The sequence below is a fragment of the Castor canadensis genome, chromosome X, assembly GCF_047511655.1.
Source record: "Castor canadensis chromosome X, mCasCan1.hap1v2, whole genome shotgun sequence".
Taxonomy (NCBI): domain Eukaryota; kingdom Metazoa; phylum Chordata; class Mammalia; order Rodentia; family Castoridae; genus Castor; species Castor canadensis.
The window spans coordinates 68,179,313-68,200,320 of NC_133405.1; the positions used below are offsets into that span (position 1 = coordinate 68,179,313).

Below are 21,008 nucleotides of genomic sequence, written 5' to 3' on the forward strand. Positions count from 1 at the left end.
AATTCCTAAAACTGTTACTTTCATTCATAACACTTTCCCTTTGAAAATCTTCTGGATCCTTCCTACTCTTTTCCCATCCTTTTCTTCTTGGTGGTAAAAGTAAATCCAACAGCTATTGATTTTTCATGGGGGATCTTTCTAGGATTATGCTTTCTACAAACTTGATTTTTAATGCTATGCTCTTCTTCTTCAAATGAAAATGTTTTCATTTTTTTAAGTATATACCTACACTTATAAAATTAAGCAATAACCTACTATAAAGAAGTTCTCTTTCTCTCCCAACATAACCTTTATTAAAGCTATATGGATAATCTTCCTGAATTTTTACTCTATGTACACATTATATATACAGTTGTTGCCCTTATCTGTGAGAGTTATGTTTCAAGATCCCCAGGACACTCCTAAACCAAGGAGAGTTCTGAGCCCTATATATACTGTGTTTTAATATACATATGCTAGTTTAATTTATAAATTAAGCACAGCAAGGAATTAACAGTAATGTTAGTAAAATAGAAACCATTATAACAATATACTGTAAAAGGTATGTGGATACAGTCACTCAAAATAGCAACTTTGGCATATACTTTATTTTGTTTTCTTAAGTCAACTTTCCCCTTCTTATGTATCTGAATTGTCAGCACTACTACTCTTGTGTTTTGAGGCCATTAAGTAAAATATAAGTTATCTGAACACGATCATTGTGATACTGAAATATCGCAGTGATATTTCAATGATATTAGTCAATCTGCTAACCAAGGTAACTACTTACTAACTACTGGGTTATCAGGTGCAGTGTAGAATACAATGAACAAAAGAACTGTTCATGTCCCAGGTGGGACAGATCGGGATGGTGTAAAATTTCTTCATACTACTCGTTAAGGCATGCAATTTAAAATTATGAATTCTTTATTTCTGGAATTTTCACTCAATATTTCTGAATGGTGACTGATCACAAATAATTGAAACCATGGGTCAGAAAAACCATGGATGCAGGGCACTTATGCATGCACAAATGTTAAAACAAATGGCATGGTAATATTTATAGATATTCCAAAATGGAAAAGGTAGATCTCCACCAGCTAACATGGATGGAAGTCCACAATGAACCACAGAATAGAGAGGGAAAAGTAGGTTACAGAATAGATTATACACAACAGTCTCAATTCTATTTTAACTTTTAAGATAAATTAGTTTTGTTTTCCATTTTAAGTATAAATGGAATCAAACTATACGTATATGTATATACATTTCTGAGATTTGACTTTCTGAAAGCTCAACAATGTATTATAGAGGTGTTTTCACCTCTTTGTTTATATACTAACAGACCTACTTTTAAAAACAACTGCATAATTTAGAATTCTGTAATGGATACAACACAACATTTAAGAAATCCCCACTGATGGGCATATGGACTGTTTCCCTTTTGGGTAGGGAAACAAGTATAAGCAATTGCTGGGATCATACATCCTTGTGATATTACCTTGGATAAATTCCTAGAAATGAAATTCATAGATTAGAGAGCATTTTAAAATTTTTGATAATATTGCCATGGTACTTTCTATAAATTCACTAAGATACTGCAATAATTCATACGCCCACCAAGGATATATGTCAATTTTCCCACTCTATTTAATAACAGCAGCAAAACAGCAGCATTATGAATCTTTTAGGTCTTTGTCAAATGGAAAGGCTAAAAATAAGCATCTGCAGCTACAGATATAGCTCAGTGAGAGAGTGCATGCCTAACATGCATGAAGCCCTGAGTTCAATCCCTAGCACTGAAAAAAACTTCTGACCCATCAAATAGGTGCACATTTATATTATTTCTGATAAATCTATTATCCTTCATATAGTTGGTCATTTATATTTCTTATTTCGTGGACTGTCTGTTCATGCACCTTTTTTCTTTTCCTAGAAGAAGGTATTCACCTTTTCCTCATTGATTTATAGGTACTCAACACATGATTGATGTTAGTACTTTGTCATATCAGTCCTTTGACATATATATACAAATAGCTTTCCCAGTTTTCATTTATATATTAACTTTGTACATCGTGTACTGCAATGTAGAAATTTTGATGTAGTCAAATCTGCTAATTTTTTCTTTGATGGCTTCTAGATTGTCTTTTACTTAAGATTTCCTATCTCAAAATCACACAAAATTCTTCTTTTCTTCTCATACTTTTAATAGCATTTCATTTCACGATTAGATCTTTATTCCATCTAGAATTTATTTCTGCATGACAGCTGGTAAAAGTCTTAGTATTTTTCTAAACAGCCAATTATCCCAACATATTTCTTGAATAATGCATCCTTTCTTTACACACTGATCATGCCACCTTTATCATGTACTAAATTTCATCTCTATATATACAAAGACATACTCAATATAATTTTTGGACATTTCTTTTTGTTTTCTTGAGCTATTTCATTTTCTACACTATAATGTAGGATAGTGACCAATATATGTTAAATGGACAAAAATGCTGGTTGAATGGATATGACACTCCATCCAAACTTAGGACTTTTGTAAGAATTAAATTTCTAGATTTTGGAATACCCACTCTGTCCTATTATCCTTTTAAGAGGCTTGTCTGATTACCAAGGATTCTTTTAAATTATATTAAACGATACTCATATAATCTTGAATATTCATCACTAGTAGGTATTCTTCAATATACTAAAGTGTGATTTTTACAAGTTGATGTGTGTGATGATTTTCCCAAATTTTTACATCAGTTTTATTTGGAATTAAGCAATTTAAATGTAACATAATATAAAATATGAACATGAAAAGAACTAATGTTTCTAGGAATATTAACTTAAATGTTTTGTAAAGACTCAAAAGTGAATGGTTAAAAATAACTACTGTGAAATTAGAGGTAGGCAAAATAACTGTACAAAGCTGGGAGAACTAAGAAAAAATATAATCTGCAGTTGCATTATGTTCTAAAGTGTTCGTTTGGAGTCTTTGCTGAAGTATTTTTCTCTCTCTTTCCTATTTCTAAATCCTTGCTAAACTTGAAAAAACATAGTGTTCTTTTTAAAAAAATAAATTGAAATAGGAAAACGTAGAAAGTGTATTACAGATATGGTTTATTTTAAGAAAGCTGTTCAATAATTTTCAATAATTTTTCTATTTTTACTTTTGGTAAAGTAAAATTAAATTTAATCCCTTATTTTATATCTACATCAATAATTTAAGAGGTATAGTAATAAGAATACAAAGTACAGAAAGTCTTTCTGGTACCACTACACAATACTTCAAGTGTGAGTTGGTAATGCTAAATGTTGATGATTAAAGGAAGTAGAAAAGGAGGAAAAACTTTCACATTCCAAAGCTCTCTTCATTCTGAACAAATCCTAAAAATAAAACTAGGACGGAGGATGCAGTGGTAGAGGACTTGCCCAATATGTCTGAGGACCTGGATTCAATTCCTAGTACATTTAAAAAATGGACAAAAACTGTTCAAGTCATTAGTAAGCACACAAGAAAATGACAACACAACTATAATAAGCATTTATGGAAGGTGTTTCTTTGTTCCAGATGGTTTCAAACTTCAGTTTGCATATGTGTATTTTTTAACTTCAGAAGCCTCTGTAATCTATCAATTTTTTTGTTTCTTGCATTATGTTAACCTTCTCAACTGAGCAGCTGCCAGCAGGTGCAATTTTCTGTCAATTAAAAATTGAATTTTATACAGCTCAACAGTGGAGCAGTATTTCTCCCTATCAATTCTAATTCAATGCCTTTGAACTTAATTCTCAAACCTGCATTTATATTGTTAATTATATTTAAACAAATTCATACTATTTATTTGTGATGATCACATAATTAAGAACTGCATTTACCATGCTGAGATGCTAATGTGATTTTGCCAACATAAGAACTGATACCAACTATATGTCTCTGAAAATTAAATGTTGCAGGTGTTGTGTGATATTTACATACTTTCACACTGAGAGTTTACATAAATTCTGAAATGTTGCTATCACATGAAAGAACTTACCTTTGCAATTATTATTGACTGAGCTGGGTAGCAAACAGTTGCTCCTAATGTGGCCAGGCCTACTGGATAAGCAATTTTCTTAAACCTGGAACCTATGAAATTCAAACAAATTATTCAATTCCAAATAGATTCCACCAACCAGAGACTTAATGCTGTATTGTTTTTCTTGCTTCCCTTTAAGCCATCACCCTCTGTTAAATTACTCTTTAGGTAATAATATCAATCAAGATGGTACCTAAATACCCTTAAGTATCTCAATTCAATTAATAACCCTTGGCTGTCATGCCTAATTTAAGAAAAGTATTCTCAATCTAATACTGATAATTATCTACACAAGAGGAATTGATGATTTTCTCCTTTTTTAAAAGCTAGGTACTTTTATTTCCTAAGAAACTTAGAGTTATGATCATATTTTTTCAAATATCTAACAAAGCAAGCTAATACAGAGAATTAATCAACTATTGAGTTTGTGAGTGAAATGGACTGTCTTTTATATATCCTTTCATTAAGTACTCAGGAAGATAAAGGATTCAACTCACCAATCAACTAAAGATTTTAAAATGAACATAACTCCTTCATGTCACTGATTTAGAATACTAAAGTAACAGTATTGCAAGCAACTTGACATAACTAATTCATTTCTGAAAGCATCTTAACTAAGCATCTCAGAGTCATTTTCACATCTTTCTGAATAGTAGCCTTTTCCAAAAAATTCCCAATAAAATCTCACTACAAACTTCAATATATAAAACCTGTTAAACTTTAAGTTGTTCTGATTCACCCAGGTAGAGGACACTCAGAATCTAGCCCCATCTGCATGGCTTTTTCTTCCTTCACACATCACTTATAAACACATCCATGGAACTCTAGAAGGTTCTGCAGAAGAGTTGGAAAATCACTACTTTAAGCTAAAGTCTAATTCCACCAGACTGTTGGTTTAAAATAACATGTATGCTAAATGCTTGTCTGATTGTCCTGGACTGTGTAAATATGACTGATCAAGTAGTTGAAACAATTTAGACAAAACAATAATTGGAGTACATACTTTTATTTTCTCAAACTTAGCTTTTATAACCCCTGATTTAAAAAGGAAACTGCCTATCTGATATATCAAATAAAGACTAAAGTGAAAAATACCTGGCAATATTTGCTGGTAACTTTGCAGTTTAGGGAAAGTTAAAAACAAAAGGCATTTCTCTGCCTGGTTTAACCATTATTAAGATAGCCTTTTATAGTAACATCTGTGACTGAGCTTGGGGAAGGTGGGCAGGCTGTTTCAACTTCTAGTTTAGTTTTCATCTAGATATGGAGTGTTTTATGCAATATGGTAAGAGGGTTGAGGTTAATTTAAACATGTCCTAAGTTGCTCCTTTACTCTAGTCTTGTTTACTATTATTCTAGTATCTATTGTTTAGTTTTTGAATCTACAGCCCTGATGTCTCATGATTATGTTCCCTTGACTCACTAAATTCCCCCTAATTATGCTGCTCTTAAATTTGGTAAGTGGCAATTTTTCCTTAGTGTGCCGTTATAAAGACTGAAAACACATTCATCCTCTCTTTATCTGATGTAAGATGCCAAGAAAATATATTTCATTTAGGTTCAACAGTCTTATTTCAATAATTAGGAAAGTATTCTAAACATAGCCTCTAACTATGTGCTATGTACTAAAAAACCAGTGAGTGATTCCTTTCTTTTGACTGTTATCTGTAGCATAACAGGGTTAAGTGAAACTAGCAGCTTTCAAACTTTTTTTTAACACCATCATTCATTTTAAAGAACAAATTTTACATTATGACCTATGACCTATCACATGTACATACACTTCACTAAAACAAAAGTTTTAGGATATTTACCCATACTAACTACAAAGCACTATGATATTTGCTATTCACTTCTACTTTATCTTTTTTCTATTTTTTTGTTTGTTTTAATTGCAAATTGATTTTAATAAGAAACACTTAGAAACAACCTGAATGTTTATTTCGCTACCAACTAGTAGGTTCAGATCTGCAATGTGAAAAACATTGATTAAATTATTCCAGTTCTGACATTCAGGAACATATTCAAATATCTAAGGCACATTTTCTCTTAGTAAAAGATGATGAGTTTCTAACTGATAAACTAAATAATATGTTTTGGACAATTTTCTTCAAAATTTGGGAATAGTAGGAAGTTGGATTGTGTTTTATGGTACAGTGGGGTGACTATAGTTCACAATAACCTATTATCTAATTATCCATTTTATGAATAACTAGAAGACAGGTGCTCAATGGTTCTAAACATAAGGCGATGAAAGACGGTCAAAACAAAACTCACTATGTGCTTATGAAATAGGATATCTTAATGGTATGCAGAAAAGTATGCTAACATAGCCTGCCCAAGGCTGCTCTCATTTGAAAAACGTGCTGGCAAGGCTGGCCCATGGCTAGCACCTGGGAACTTAACTGGTGAGTAGTCCTGTATAATGGTATAAAACATCCACTAAATGATGAGTGGCTTGTATTCAATTGTTAGTACAAATGTGATTTATGTTGTACTCAACATAAGGAAAACAACCTGCTTTTCTCCTGGAAGTCTAGAACTTTGGTACATAGTGTTGAGTTAACTAGTCCTCAAACCATGGTTATTCCGTCTGTAGTTGTTATCACCCAACCCTTATTGAAAACATCTTACTCACATTGTCACAACTCATTATTGTAGAAATTAAACACATCCTATGTGACTCTACTTGGAAAAGTATTACTGGAATCTTATGCCTTATTTCCTTTAAGTTTTTCCCTATGTGCCTTTTTTCTTTGGTTGATTTAACTTTGTATTCTTTCACCTTACCCATGACTATGAAACTATTCTGAGCCCTGTTAGTCTTTCTAGTTAACAATCAAAGGTGACAGTAGTCTTGGGCAGTCTGGGCCCTCCACACAATTGGTATAGTAAAAAGGAAGGGCAGAGGTGGTAGAGAAATAAGATGCAAAAGGGGGCAAAGAAATCAAGTGTATCAAGTCTAACACCAAATAAGAGTTGTTGACTAATGTCAGTCCCAACTACCTTGGTCAGGATGAGCCCAAAAGTGAATCAGATTTTACCTGAGATATCAGCATGTCTCTCTCAAATCCTTAACATACCCCTAGAGTGGTCATAATTAACAAAAGTTGTTTGACTACGCTACAAAGCCATAGCAATAAAAAACAGCATGATACTGGCACAAAAACAGACAAGGAGATCAGTGGAACAGAATAGAAAATCCAAAGACAAATCCCCACAGCTACAGGGATTTAATTTTTGACAAAAGAGCCCAAAAATACATTGGAGAAAAGATAAGCCTCTTTGACAAATGGTGCTGGGAAAACTGGGCATCTACATGTAGAAGACTGAAACTAGATGCCTGTCTTTCACCTGTACTAATATCAATTCAGGGTGGATCAAAGAGCTCAGTGTGAGACCTAAAACTTTGAAAATACTACAAGATAGAATAGGGAAAACACTGGAACATAGAGACATAGCCAATAACTTCCTAAATAGAACTCTAACAGCTCACCAAATAAGAGATAGGATTGACAAATAGAACTTCATCAAACTAAAACTCCTCTGTACCGGAAAGGAAACAGTCTCAAGACTGGAGAGATAGCCTACAGAATGGGAGAAAATCTTTGCCAGCTATACACCTGACAAGGGTTTAATAACCAGAATTTACAGGGAGCTCAAATAACTAAACTCCCACAGAATCAGCAATCCAGTGAATAAATAGGTAAATGAATTGAACAGACAATTTTCAAAGAAAGAAGTACAAGTGGCCAATAAATACATGAAGAAATGCTTAATACCCTTGGCCATAAAGAAAATGCAAATCACAATGACACTGAGATAACACCTCATTTCAGTAGAATGACTATCATCAAGAAAATAACAATAAATGTTAATGAGGATACAGGGGAAAAGGAACTCCCATACACTGTTGGTCAGAATGCAAATTAGTACAACCACTATGGAAGTCAGTATGGCAGTTCTTCAAAAAACTAAAAAGAGAAGTACCATACAATCCAGTGATGCCACCCCTGGGCATATATCAGAAGGAGTATAAGTTATGATACAATAGAGCCACTTGCACACCCGTATTTATTACACACTATTCACAACAGTCAAGCTTTGGAAATAGCCCACATGCCCTACAACTGATGAGCAGATTAAGAACATGTGGTATATATACACAATAGAGTTTTATTCAGCCATAAAGAAGAATGAAATTATGTTGTTATCAGGTAACTGGATAGAAGTGGAGATTATCATGTTAAGTGAAATAAGCCAGGCTCAGGAAGACAAAAGTCACGTTTTCTCTTATATGTGAAAGATTGGCCCAAAAGATAAATGTATACACAAATACAAACTGTGGGAACTAGGGAGAGGAAGGAGAGGAGAAGAAAATGATAAAGAATGAGTAATATTGGAATGCATTTCATCTATGTAGAAAGATGGCATAATGAAACACACTGAAAGCTGTTGATTAATAGGGGTTGGGGGAGAGAGCAAGGGAGAGAATAGCAGGGATTAATCTAATTAAAGTACAATATATTCATTGGTGAAATACCATGGTGAACAACGAAATACCCTTTGAACAATGAATACACACTTGAAAAATGAAAGACTGGAACAGGTCCTGTTAAGGGGTGAGTATTTGTAGGAGGAGGAGGACAAATATACAGGGTGATGGAGGGGGAATATGGTTGGTATATTATATATACTTGTATGAAAAAGGAGCAATGAAGCCTGCTGAAATTATTTTAAGTAAGTGTAAGGGAGAATGATGGAGGGGATGAATCTAACCAAGTTACATTGTAAACGTATATGGAAATGTGACAATGAAACTCCCTATACAACTAATATATGCTAATAAAAGTTTTTTTTAAAAAAAGAAAGGTAGTTTTACTGGTTAGTGTACATTTTTTATTTTAACATAAAATTTTTAAGAAAATTTTTGGTAATGTGAGACTCTCAACATCTTTAAAAAATAAAATTACCTAGAAGACAGAATGGCATATTACAACTTTAATACAAACATCTATATATTTTAAATATTTTATTTAGAAATAATCATGCAGTTAATTTGTACATTTCTATCAATTTTAATACATGTATAGTCATCTAACTACCACTACAGTCAGGATAGAGAACAGTTATATCATTCCTAAAAAATATGTCATGTTATCCTTTTGTAGTTGCACCCTTTCCTCACTTCTAACCCCTGGGAACTAGTGATCTGTTCTTGATAGTTTTGTCTTTCTGAGAATTTCACCTTAAGGGAATCATACATAGGCTGGCTTCTTTCACTCTGACTCATCAAGATTGTTGCAAGTGTCAATAGCTCATTTCGTTATGTTGCCAAATACTATTCCTTTATATGGATTTTCCACAATTTAGTTTACCCATTTACCTGTTTTTAAAGTATCTGGGTTTTTTTCCAGCTTTTTATGATTATGAACAGTGTTACTATAAACATTTGTGCATAAGTTTATTATTTTTCTAGGGTAAATACACAGGAGTGGGATTGCTAGGTCACATGTAAGTATATGTTTATCTTCATGTGAAACTCTCAAACTATTTTCCAGACTGGCCATATCATTTTTCATTTTTACCAGCAATGTATGAGTTTCGGTTGCTCTCCATCTCTAACCACAGTTGCTATTTTCAGTCTTAGTCTTTATAAATGTAACTATGGTATACTAAAAAATCTAAACATTTTTACACTAACGTATTCTGATATTAATCAATAAGGGCTATGAAAGCAAAATTTATAAGTAATATAAGAGAATATATATTTTAAAAACGTACCTTTTCTTGCTGAAATCACACCCGCCAATCCTGAAACTGTAATCACTCCCAGTTTGGGAAGAAAATCTTGAGGAGGATTCTTCAGATAGACATATGCATCTCAAGAAACCAGTTAAAAATTAATATAAATGACTCACTACAACCTGGCATTCTACAGAGGTATAATGTAGTAAAGGTTGGAGATTACTCTCTTAATGGTAGATAATAAGGTAATAGTGGGTGGTTTAAACACTCTTTAAAAGTGCTACACAAAATGATGCTATGAGCAGCAATCTAAATAGTTTGTTATAGTAATTACTCATTATAAAATTTCCTTTTCATAGTTTATTTAAATTGTTTTCTCAATGATATGGGTGATTATTACTCTCTAATGAAATATGCTTGAAGGTACACCTTAATGTAAATTACTACAACATAAATTTCTGACTGTGTATGCATTTTATTCCTATAATGAACATGCTTTTGACTTTATCTGCTCAAACAGTGGTAGGATCCAGTAAGAAATGAAAAATACTTCATAAAGGAACTTAGCCCTTAGGCAAAGTTTTCTGGTCATTATTGTGCAAACACTTCAAAGCAGCCATTGCTCTTGGTTAAAACCAATGATCAGGATGAGAACTGAGCCTAGACAAAAAAGCAGATAAAGAGTAAACAAAAGTTCAGGTGTCTTGCCTTTTTATATATTTAATTGTTTCTGGTTCCAAAACTACATTTTCTATCATAGTATTTATATGGCAAATATATATTTAAGCATAGTCCTCAAAATTGATGAGGGATAGCCAGATGCGGTAGTTCACACCAGCAATCCCAGCATTCAGGAGACTGAGGCAGGAGGATCACAAGTAGGAGGCCAGGCTGGGCTACATACTGAGACCCTGTCTCAAAAAAAAGATTATGATGAGACATAATGTTAAATTAATTGTTAATACATTAAGTAATGAGAATTCATATACAGGTCATCAGTTTCATGAAGACACTTAAAATTTTAACTTATCTTTCTGTCTCCCATGCATACTTATTTTGACAACTGCTGTAGGCCAAGAATATTAGAAGCAATATCTACGGCCAAACACCCTCAACAAGCTAAAAAGTCATATAATTACTTTTCAACATAAGCTTAAACATTTTGAGGAAAATGTTTTTATCACTTTATCATTTTTCAGCAACTAATAGCTAATTATAACATATTTTAACAGAAAATAACACTTATTTAAACTATCAACAATGGAGATATGTTTTTAATTTATTCTTTATAAATATATAATATGAACTTTGCAGTTAAGACATATGTAGTTTAAATCTGGGCACTGACACTTAGCTATGTGACTTTGGTAACCTACATAACCTTTCCAAACTTTTGTTTCCTCATCTGTAAAATGGAAATACTGTAATTATGATAGCAACACTCACAGAATTATGAGAAAAAATCAATTACATAAATTATGTAAAATGCTTTGCACAATGCCTTAATGTATAATAATTGCAAAATAAATGGTCAATACCTCTGTTTTGTTATTATTATCAATAAATCACAGAGTATCTTCTGAATTTGCAATAGCATAGTAATAGACAACACACCATGCTTATTTTTCTAACATTTAAACAGTGCAACTTAAAAAATATAATAGAACATTTTTAATTATGGATGTTTCATCCACCTACCTTTTCCAAATTGTACTGTTTCCATTATTCCATTTTTCAGAAAGACATAAACACCCTTAGCAAAAAAAGGAGAAAGACATCTGTGCTTTTGAAGTTGTTGATAATTAGATAAAATAGCTTACAACTCTGAAATTATATTAAAAAGCTGACTTAGAATTACACTCAAATCTAAATCCTGTTTATTCACTATGAGGGCACTTGCTTCTCTTCATTTTTTGCCTTTCACTCTACTTAATATAAATGATACTTGTGTACTATTTTCCTCCTTTAAGTGGGTAAAGTAATGCCTATAAAATAATCAGAACACCTCATAGAAAGGTTATTGGAAAAATATGAAAATTTATCATCTCATTATAATGGCCTAGAAAAATGAATGGAATTTAAATAAAGCATGAAAGTGAGGTACATTGCAGCATAGAAGCAGTATCTGATCAATACAGGTGCAACAGCAGACCATAATGATTCTTGGAGAAAAAACAAAAATAGAAAAAAGTTTAAACAGAAGAGCTTTACCTTCTCCCTTTAGTGTGTAATTAGAATGAAAAAAATCCAAATAAGACATTTATCTCAGGGTAGAAATTGTCCTACACAGACTAATATTCATCTTGTTTTTAAATAGGAACATAAATTTTCCATAAATCAAGATTACATTAACCCATTAGAGGGATTAAAGCTTTAACCATTTACCATTTCTAATTAACTTACTTATTGATTGATTGATTGATTGCAGTACTGGGGCTTGAACTCAGGGCCTTCACCTTGAGCTACTACTCCACCAGCCCTATTTTTTGTGAAAGGTTTTTTTTTCAAGATAGGGTCATGTGAACTATTTGCCCGGGCTGGCTTCAAACTGTGATCCTCCTGAGTAGCTAGGATTACAGGCGTGAGCCACCGGTGCCCAGTTCTAACTAATTTATTCTAAGAAATATTGTTATATTTATTGAGCAATAGGTATTATCTCACTTGTATCGAAGAAAAATGACGCCACAAAACAATTTTCTTATCATCATGCTGTATTCTATTGTACATACAAGAAAACACAATCCAAACATATGGTCTTCTCTAAACTAGCTGCTATGATACCTAAAAACAAGAGCAATAGAGATTTCAAAGTAGAAAATAGAAGTGATTATATTAGCTGGCAAAGAAGTTAGTACTACTACGATTTCTTGGTCTAGTAAACTGTCTCAGATAGTTTACTGGTAAACAGAGGTGCAGAGTGTTGTCCTGTTCAACCTGGTTTGAAGTTATACAAACAAGCATAGAGCCTAAGTAAGAGCCACTAAGATTTACTCTTGCAAGACTGTTTTGAGAAAATTTCACCTTTAACATTAAAATACCTATTATCCACTGACTGGGCACTTAACCATTAAGGTAGAAAACCAGTCTTTGGGAAAAATTCCTTAGCTATGATTAGGAATTCATTTTTACCACTGGAGGGCACTGCTACCTAAATTTCAAAACCCTTAAAGAGCAAGCATATGAATTGAATTTGCTTTACATGATTCTGTTTCACACAGAATGTAATTTAAGTCAGGCATAATTTTTAAGGAATAGATAATTTTTTTGAGGGAATTAGAAAGGAAATGTTTATATTGAATATGAAATACATTTTAAAGTGCTCTTCTTCAACCTATTTGTTTCAACATACTAACAGAAGAAAACGTTCTTTCAGTATAAATTGGATGATAGTTATAATAGCAATTTAAAGATCTCTCAGAAACAATTACCTCACTGAAGACACATCTGAGAACACCATGGAAAATTAGGTCTCAGAGGATTTAAGCCTGAATCATTTAGCTATTGGCATACAGCCCAAGGGGCATGATTCAGACCATAATTAGTTAAGATATTTCCCTGAGACATCAAACTGTTAAGATTGTGTAATACAACCAGTACCATTAGAATTGTATGACAAGCACAAATTTTCAAAAATAACACAATGTATTCATCACCTGTTTGAAATATCATCTGGAAAAATAAAAAAATTATTGAGTTGGTATTTCACCTAAGGATATTATTTTTTATAAGCTCATTAGAATTTCTTTTAAAAAGGAATGAATTAGAACAAACAATGCACAAGGATTCACAATCAGCTTATATTTAGAAGAAAGGTGTGTGGTTAGTGTTACAGTGAAGAAAAGCAAGCCATGTTAGAACTGGATCCCCTTCCCCTTGAAGGTGGAGATGAAAACTCTCCACCCGGCCCTAAAGAAAAATAGACATCCACCTTAAGCCATGACCCACCCATAAATCATTATCTCAGGAAGGTCAGAGGGTCATTAACGATCATCCTGTCCAGTGGCCTTCCTGGGACTTCTCCACCCACCTCCTTTATCTACCCCCAGTCTGTAAGTGGCTGTGGACTCCAGCTCTCTTGCTGGAGTATACCTCCACAGGGCCACTTCTCCACAATAAACTCTGTGCTGGCTTATGAGCTGTCTCCCTGCCTATCCATTCCACACAGTTCTTTCATTCTAACATATGGTGCTGAAACCCGGATGGGCATGTAGGTTCTATTCCCAGCTCTCTACTCCACAACTTGGAAAGCAGCAGTGATTCTCAGGTTCACTCTTGGACCCTGAGCAGAGGCAGTAATCTTCCTCCCCCTGCACCACCGCCACCACCATCACCGCCCTGTCCCCAGTGTCTCTCCCCTTTTATTTTGCTGCTCCTCCACACTTTCCTTTCTTTGACAGCTCCGCCAGAGACCATCTCCCCATCGCTGGACTTCCACCCAAAACCCGCCTTTAAATTCTGGTTAATTTTCCCCTCAATCTGGGTTTCTCTCTGTGTCCTACTGTGGACATCTGACTGTGAACCATGGAAGCCCTGGCCAGGCAAGAGACTCCCTCTGTCCAACTGGGTGGATTCACCTATTTTCTGGGGACGCCCAGAAAATATCCAGGTGCACGCATATGTAGGTTATCAGTTGTCGGTGGGGAAGCTCCTGCATTCTCATACACCTGTCCTACCAGGTAGGGCCACTGTGGAGATTGTTCATCACCTCTCATTCTCAGTGCAGGTCCCACGGGAATTATCTCAATTTTCGACCTTAAGTCCTACTGAAATTGTTTTCATTTCAGACCCTTGATCTCAGTCTAGGTCCCATGGGAACTGTCTTGGTTTCAGACCTTGAATACCACTGAAATTGCCTGAATTTTGGACCTTCAGTCCCACTGAAACTGTGTTGATTTAGACCCTTGATCTCAGTCCATGTTCCACAGGAATCGTCTTGGTTTGGACCTTAAGCCCCACTGAAATCGTTTCAATTTTGGACCCCTGGTCCCATTGGAACGATCTCGATTTCAGACCCTCAATTTCTAATCCACAAAAATGGGTCAAAAGTCATCCAAGGCCCTGAAGCACAGTCCATTGGAACATCTCCTCCAAAATCTTTAAACACTGTGGCTCACAAAGACCATTAAACCCAAATGGCTAATTTTCTATTGTAACACAATTTGACCCCAATATAAATTTTTTAAATTATTCATTTATACACATGTGCATACATTATTTGGCTCATTTCTCCCCACTTCCCCCCTCTCCCACCCTCACTTCCAGGCAGAACCTGTTCTGCCCTTAACTCTAATTTTGTTGAAGAAAAGACACAAGCATAATAAGGAAGACAAAGCATTTTTGCTAGTTGAGTTAAGGATAGCTTAAGTCAACTGGAATCAGAAAGATTCCAGGCATTGCTTTCGTGTACACATGTGTTACAACCCCTCTTGATTCATCTCTAACTGATCTTTACACTGATTCCTGACGCCTTCTCATGTTAACCTCTGTCGCTTCAAGGTTTCTGTATTAGTTCCTCTGGAGTGGGGACATCAAATGCTTTCATGTTTTGGGTTTCTTACCTATTCCTATATCTCCCGTATGTGCTCTCCCCTTGTCATGTGATCCAAGTCCAATCACATTGTTGCATTTGCCCTAGATCTAAAGTCCACATATGAGGGAGAATATATGATTTTTGGTCTTCTGAGCCTGGCTGACCTTGCTCAGAATGATGTTCTCCAGTTCATTCTTCTTCACAGCTGAGTAAAATTCCATTGTGTCCAAGTAACACATTTTCTTGATCCATTCATCAGTAGTGGGGCATCTTGGCTGTTTCCATAACTTGGCTATTGTGAATAGAGCTGAAATATACATGGGTGTGCAGGTGCCTCTGGAGTAATCTGTGTTGCATTCCTTTGGGTATATCCCCAGGAATGGGATTGCTGGATCATGGTCTATGTTTAAATTTTTAAGAAGTCTCCAAATTTTTTTTTCCAAGAGTGATTGCACTAGCTTGCATTCCCACCAGCAGTGTACAAAGGTTCCTTTTTCCCCACAACCGCACCAACACATGTTGTTGATGGTGTTTTTGATGATGGCTATTCTAACAGGGATGAGGTAGAATCTTAGTGTGGTATTGATTTGCATTTCCTTTATGGCTAGAGATGGTGAGCATCTTTTTATGTGTTTTTTTGGCCATTTGAATTTCTTCTTTTGAGAAAGTTCTGTTTAATTCAGTTGCCCATCTCTTAATTGGTTCGTTGATTTTAGAAGAGTTTAGTTTCTTAAGTTCCCTGTATACTCTGGTTTTCAGTCCCTTGTCTTATGTATAGCTGGCAAATTTCTCCCACTCTGTGGGTGGTCTGTTCAGTTTAGAGGCCATTTCTTTTTTCTGTGCAGAAGTTTTTAATTTTATGAAGTCCCATTTGTCTGTCCTTTTCTAAGTTGCTGGGCAGCTGGGGTTCTATTGAGGAAGTCTTTGGCTACACCTATTAGTTCCAGAGTGTTTCCTGCTCCTTCCTGTAGTAACTTCAGAGTTTCAGGTCTGATATTTAGGTCCTTGATCCACTTTGACTTGATACTAGTACAAGGTGATAGACATGAATCTAGTTTCAGTTTCTTGCAGATGGGGAACCACTTTTCCCAGCAACATTTGTTGAAGAGGCTGTCTTTTCTCCATCATATACTTTTGGCAGCTTTGTCAAAAATAAGGTGGGTATAGTTGTGTGGATTCATATCCGGGTCCTCTATTCTGTTCCACTGGTCTTCATGTCTGTTTTTGTGCCAGTACCATGCTGTTTTTATTGCTACTGCTTTGTAATATAGTTTGAAGTCAGGTATTGTGATACCTCCACCATTGCTCTTTTTGCTGAGTATTGCCTTGGCTATTCCCAGTCTCTTGTGTTTCTAATGAACTTTAGGGTAGATTTTTCAATCTCTGTGATGAAAGTCTTTGGGATTTTGATGGGAATTGCATTAAACATGTAGATTGCTTTTAGTAGTATAGCCATTTTTACTATGTTGAGTCTACCGATCCATGGGCATGGGAGATCTTTCCATCTTCTGTAGTCTTCCTCAATCTCTTTCTTCAGGAATTTGTAATTCTCCTTGTAGAGGTCATTCACATCCTTTGTTAAATTTACTCCTCGGTATTTGATTTTTTTTGAGGCTATTGTGAATGGAATTATTTCCATATATTCCTTTGCAGTTTGTTGTTTATGTATAGAAAAGCTAATGATGTTTGTAAGTTGATTTTGTATTCTGACACCTTGCTGTAGCTGTTTATGGTATCTAAGAGTTTTGGGGTAGAGTTTTTTTGATCTTTCAGGTACAGGATTATATCGTCTGCAAATAGGGATATTTTGACAATTTCTTTACCTGTTTGTATTCCTTTTATTTATTCTTCTTGCCTAATTGCTCTGGCCAAGAATTCTAGGACTATGTTGAATAGGAGTGGGGATAGTGGGCACCCTTTCCTCTTAGGACTACCTTTGCTGTGTCCCATAGGTTCTGGTAAGTCGTGTTTTCATTTTCATTAACTTCCAGGAACCTTTGAATTTCCTCTTTTGTTTCATCAATGACCCATTGATCATTGAGCCATGTGTTGTTCAGCTTCCAATTGTTTGCATGTTTTTTACTGCTCTTTTTGTTGTTCATTTCTAGTTTTAATGCATTGTGACCAAATAGAACGCATGGGATTACTTCTATTTTCTTATATTTGCTGAGGCTTGCTTTGTGCCCTAAGATATGATCAATTTTGGAGAAGGTTCCATAGGCTGCTGAAAAGAATGTATACTGTGCAGAAGTTGGATGAAATATTCTGTAGACATCAGCTAGGTCCATTTGATCTATGGTGTAATTTAGTTCTAGGATTTCTGTATTGATTTTTTATTTGGATGTCCTATCTATTGGTGATAGGGGGGTATTAAGGTCTCCCACTACCACTGTGTTTCAGTTTACATATGTTTTTAGGTCCTTCAGATATGTTTGATGAAATTGGATGCACTGAAGTTGGGTGCATATAGGTTGATAACTGTTATATCCTTTTGGTGTATGGAGTGTCCTTCTTTATCTCATTTGATCAATGTAAGTTTGACGTCTACTTTGTCTGAGATAAGTATTGCTACCCCTGCCTATTTTGGGGGACCATTGGCTTGGCAAATCTTCTTCCAGCCTTTCACTCTCAGCCAGTGCTTATTTCTGTTGATGAGGTAGGTCTCCTGTAGGCAGCAGATTGTTGGATCTTCCTTCTTAATCCAGTTTGCCAATTGGTGTCTTCTGATGGGGGAATTTAATCCATTAACATTCAGTGTTAGCACTGATAGGTATGTAGAGGTCTCTGTCATGTAGTTGTCTTTGTGGATTAAGGGTCTGATTATCTGTAGCTGAATCAATTTTACTCTCCACTTTCTTACGTTTCCTTCTGCTGTGGTTTGGTATTGCTTGCCCTTTCATGATTTTGTTTGCTTTCATTTTCTGTGTGCAGAATTCCTTGGAGAATCTTTTGTAGTGGTGGCTTGTTGGTCATATATTGTTTTAGTTTCTGCTTATCAGTGAAGACTTTTATTGTTCCATTTATTTTGAATGATAGTTTTGCTGGGTAGAGTATCCTAGGATTGAAGTTATTTTCATTCAGTGCTTGGAAGATCTCGCCCTATACTATTCTTGCTTTTAATGTTTCTGTTGAGAAATCTGCTGTGATTTTGATGGGTTTACTTTGTATGTTATTTGTTTTTTCTCTCTTACAGCCTTCAATATTCTTTCTCTAGTCTCTGTACTTTTTGCTTTAATTATAATATGTCATGGCATAGTTCTATTTTGGTCAGGTCTGTTTGGTGTTCTGGGGACCTCTTGTACCTGAATGGGCATAATTTTCTCTAGATTTGGGAAATTTTCTGTTATTATTTTGTTGAATATATTACACATTCCTCTTGCTTGCACCTCTTCTCCTTCTTCAATGCTCATGATCTCAGGTTTGGTCTTTTGATGGCGTTGGTGAGTTCTTGCATATTCCTTTCACATTTATTGAGTTTCACTAATAGCTTTTCAGCTTTCCTTTAATTTTCATTTCATCTTCAAGTTCTGAGATTCTTTCTTCTGTTTGTTCCATTCTGCTGGAATGGCTTCCATTTTGTTTTGTATTTCTGTTTCATTCTTTTTCTGAGGTTTTCCATATTGTGGCTTACTTCCTCATTAATATTGTCAATTTTTGCCCATAATTCATTTATCTCTCTGTTTATGGTGATCTCTGTCTCAGTTTGGTGTTTATTTAGGGCTCCTATGATTTCATTTATTTGTTTCTGTGTTTTCTGATATTCTTGAGTTTTGTTGTCTTGGAATTTCTTGAGTACTGCCTGTACATTTTGGCTGACCATGTCTAGTACCATCTCTAAGAAATTCTCATTAATTACTTGTAGTATTTCTTCTTTCAGAGTGTTCTTGTAGGCTTCATTGGGTTCCTTGGTATAGTTTATCTTTGCTTTGTTGGAGTCTGGATCTGGGTATCTGTTTTCTTCATTTCACTCTAAATCCTGTACTACTTTATTTTTAGGGGAGAATGGTTTCCTTCACTTTTTCGTCTACCCATATTTCCACTAGGTACTGTTTCTGTCCCTGGACTATGTGTAATTTAGTATCAGCTGGGTTACAATAGTAATACTAACAAATCCAAGAGAGAAGGAGAAAAAAGAGAAAGAGAAGGAAGGATAAAAGAAAGAAAGAAGAGAAAAAGAAAACTAAAGAGAAAAAAAATGGGAGAGATGGTGGGTGATCAAACAGCAAACCAGACAGCCAAACCCTTAAAGAAGGGGAAAAAATCACCAGTTCTGGAACAGTAGAATTGCATTCTTAGTTTTTCTGATGTTACTCCTTTAGCATCCAGTCCTGTCTGTCTGTGTCTCTTAGGCAGACTTGGAGCCCTCCTGTGGCAGCCTGAGCTGGAGCCCAGCATGTCCCAAGGGGCGGGGATCCTATCGGAAGTGGGGGAGGTGGCTGTTTCCAGCGGAGCTGGTGCGTGGTGTGGCGGGGCCCAAGAGGCAGGGATCCCAGTGGGGTAGGGATCCGACAGGGTCCAAGGGGTGGGGAACCTGGTGGAGTGGGGATGCAGCTGTCTCACATGGAGCTGGTGCCTGGCGGGGCCTGAGGGGTGGGGTTCCCAGTGGGGTGTGGCTCCAGTCTTCCTATGTGGTGCCCAGCAGGGCCTGAGATGTGTGAGGCCCTAGGGGGATCCTGGCAGGGCATGGAACCGGTGCAGTGCTGGGGTCCAGTGCAGCCTGAGGTGGGGGTATCCCAATGGGGTGGGGATCTGGCAGGACCCAAGGGGCAGGGGTCCTTGTGGGGCAGAGATGCAGCTGTCTCATGTGGAGCTGGTGCCTGGCGGGGCCCAGGGGGCAGGGATCCCCAAATATAAATTAAACAACAATAACTGTTGCCCCAAACATGGTACTTTCAATTTCCAAACTCAGCACAATCTCCAAAACTTCCAATGCTATGGGATATGGTCTGAGGTCTCCCAAAATCTAAGTCTCTATTTACACTCTATCTCTTCCTCTCTGTGTTGTACTCCTGAACAAAAATCTATCCTCCACCCCAGTTTTCCTGTCTTCCATTAAAAACCTCCTCCTCTGACTTCAACCCAGCTCTATGCCATCCTTTCCTTTTTTTCTCATTTCACAAGGTATGAAGAGTGTTTAACTTTGAAACTCTTCTCTCTAAATTTGTCTCACCCATGGTAGAGATTTCTTTTACCCCTCCCATTCTATAGCTGGCTCCTGTCTCCTTGCTTGGACTAGCCATCCAAGTTGAGGACAACAGAGAGAGAAATGGACAAGGAGAAAGAGAAAGAAAAGTCCTGCTCAAGCCACAGTGTCAGTTCTCTCAGCATCCTGAGTGACTCACATAGTCCCAGGACTACAAACATAAAATCAATTACATATGTGTTGCTGAGGATTGGAGCTGCTTTCTTTTCTGACCTCCTAAATTTTTCCCACCTAAAACTAAGCCTCTAAGTCTGCCTAAATACTCTACTGACAGTTTTCTCCTTTGAGATGGGCCATTATCCCAATGAACACTTGTCAAGACCAGGAGGGGGATCAGGTCATATCCAGGTCACTGTAGGTGGTAACCCTGGGCTGGCCTGTTTGCTCTCCCAGCCAAGGCACCATGGGATCAGGATTATGGACCCATGTCCTCAGCTTCACATGAACACAGGCTGGAGCAACTAAAGACAGAATT

General features: G+C 35.9%; 1 protein-coding gene across 2 annotated transcripts in view; it reads right to left on the reverse strand.

Annotated features, from left to right (window-relative positions):
• The window catches only part of LOC109685548 (MICOS complex subunit MIC27), a 69,146-nt gene that overhangs the window by 17,978 nt on the left and 30,160 nt on the right, over nt 1–21,008 (reverse strand). For both annotated transcript variants that reach the window (XM_074064088.1, XM_074064089.1), the window contains 3 exons: nt 11,499–11,553; nt 9,837–9,935; nt 4,011–4,102 (listed from right to left, as the gene is read on the reverse strand). In XM_074064088.1, coding sequence (XP_073920189.1) covers nt 4,011–4,102; nt 9,837–9,935; nt 11,499–11,553 — 246 coding nt within the window. The remainder of the gene's footprint in view (nt 1–4,010; nt 4,103–9,836; nt 9,936–11,498; nt 11,554–21,008) is intronic.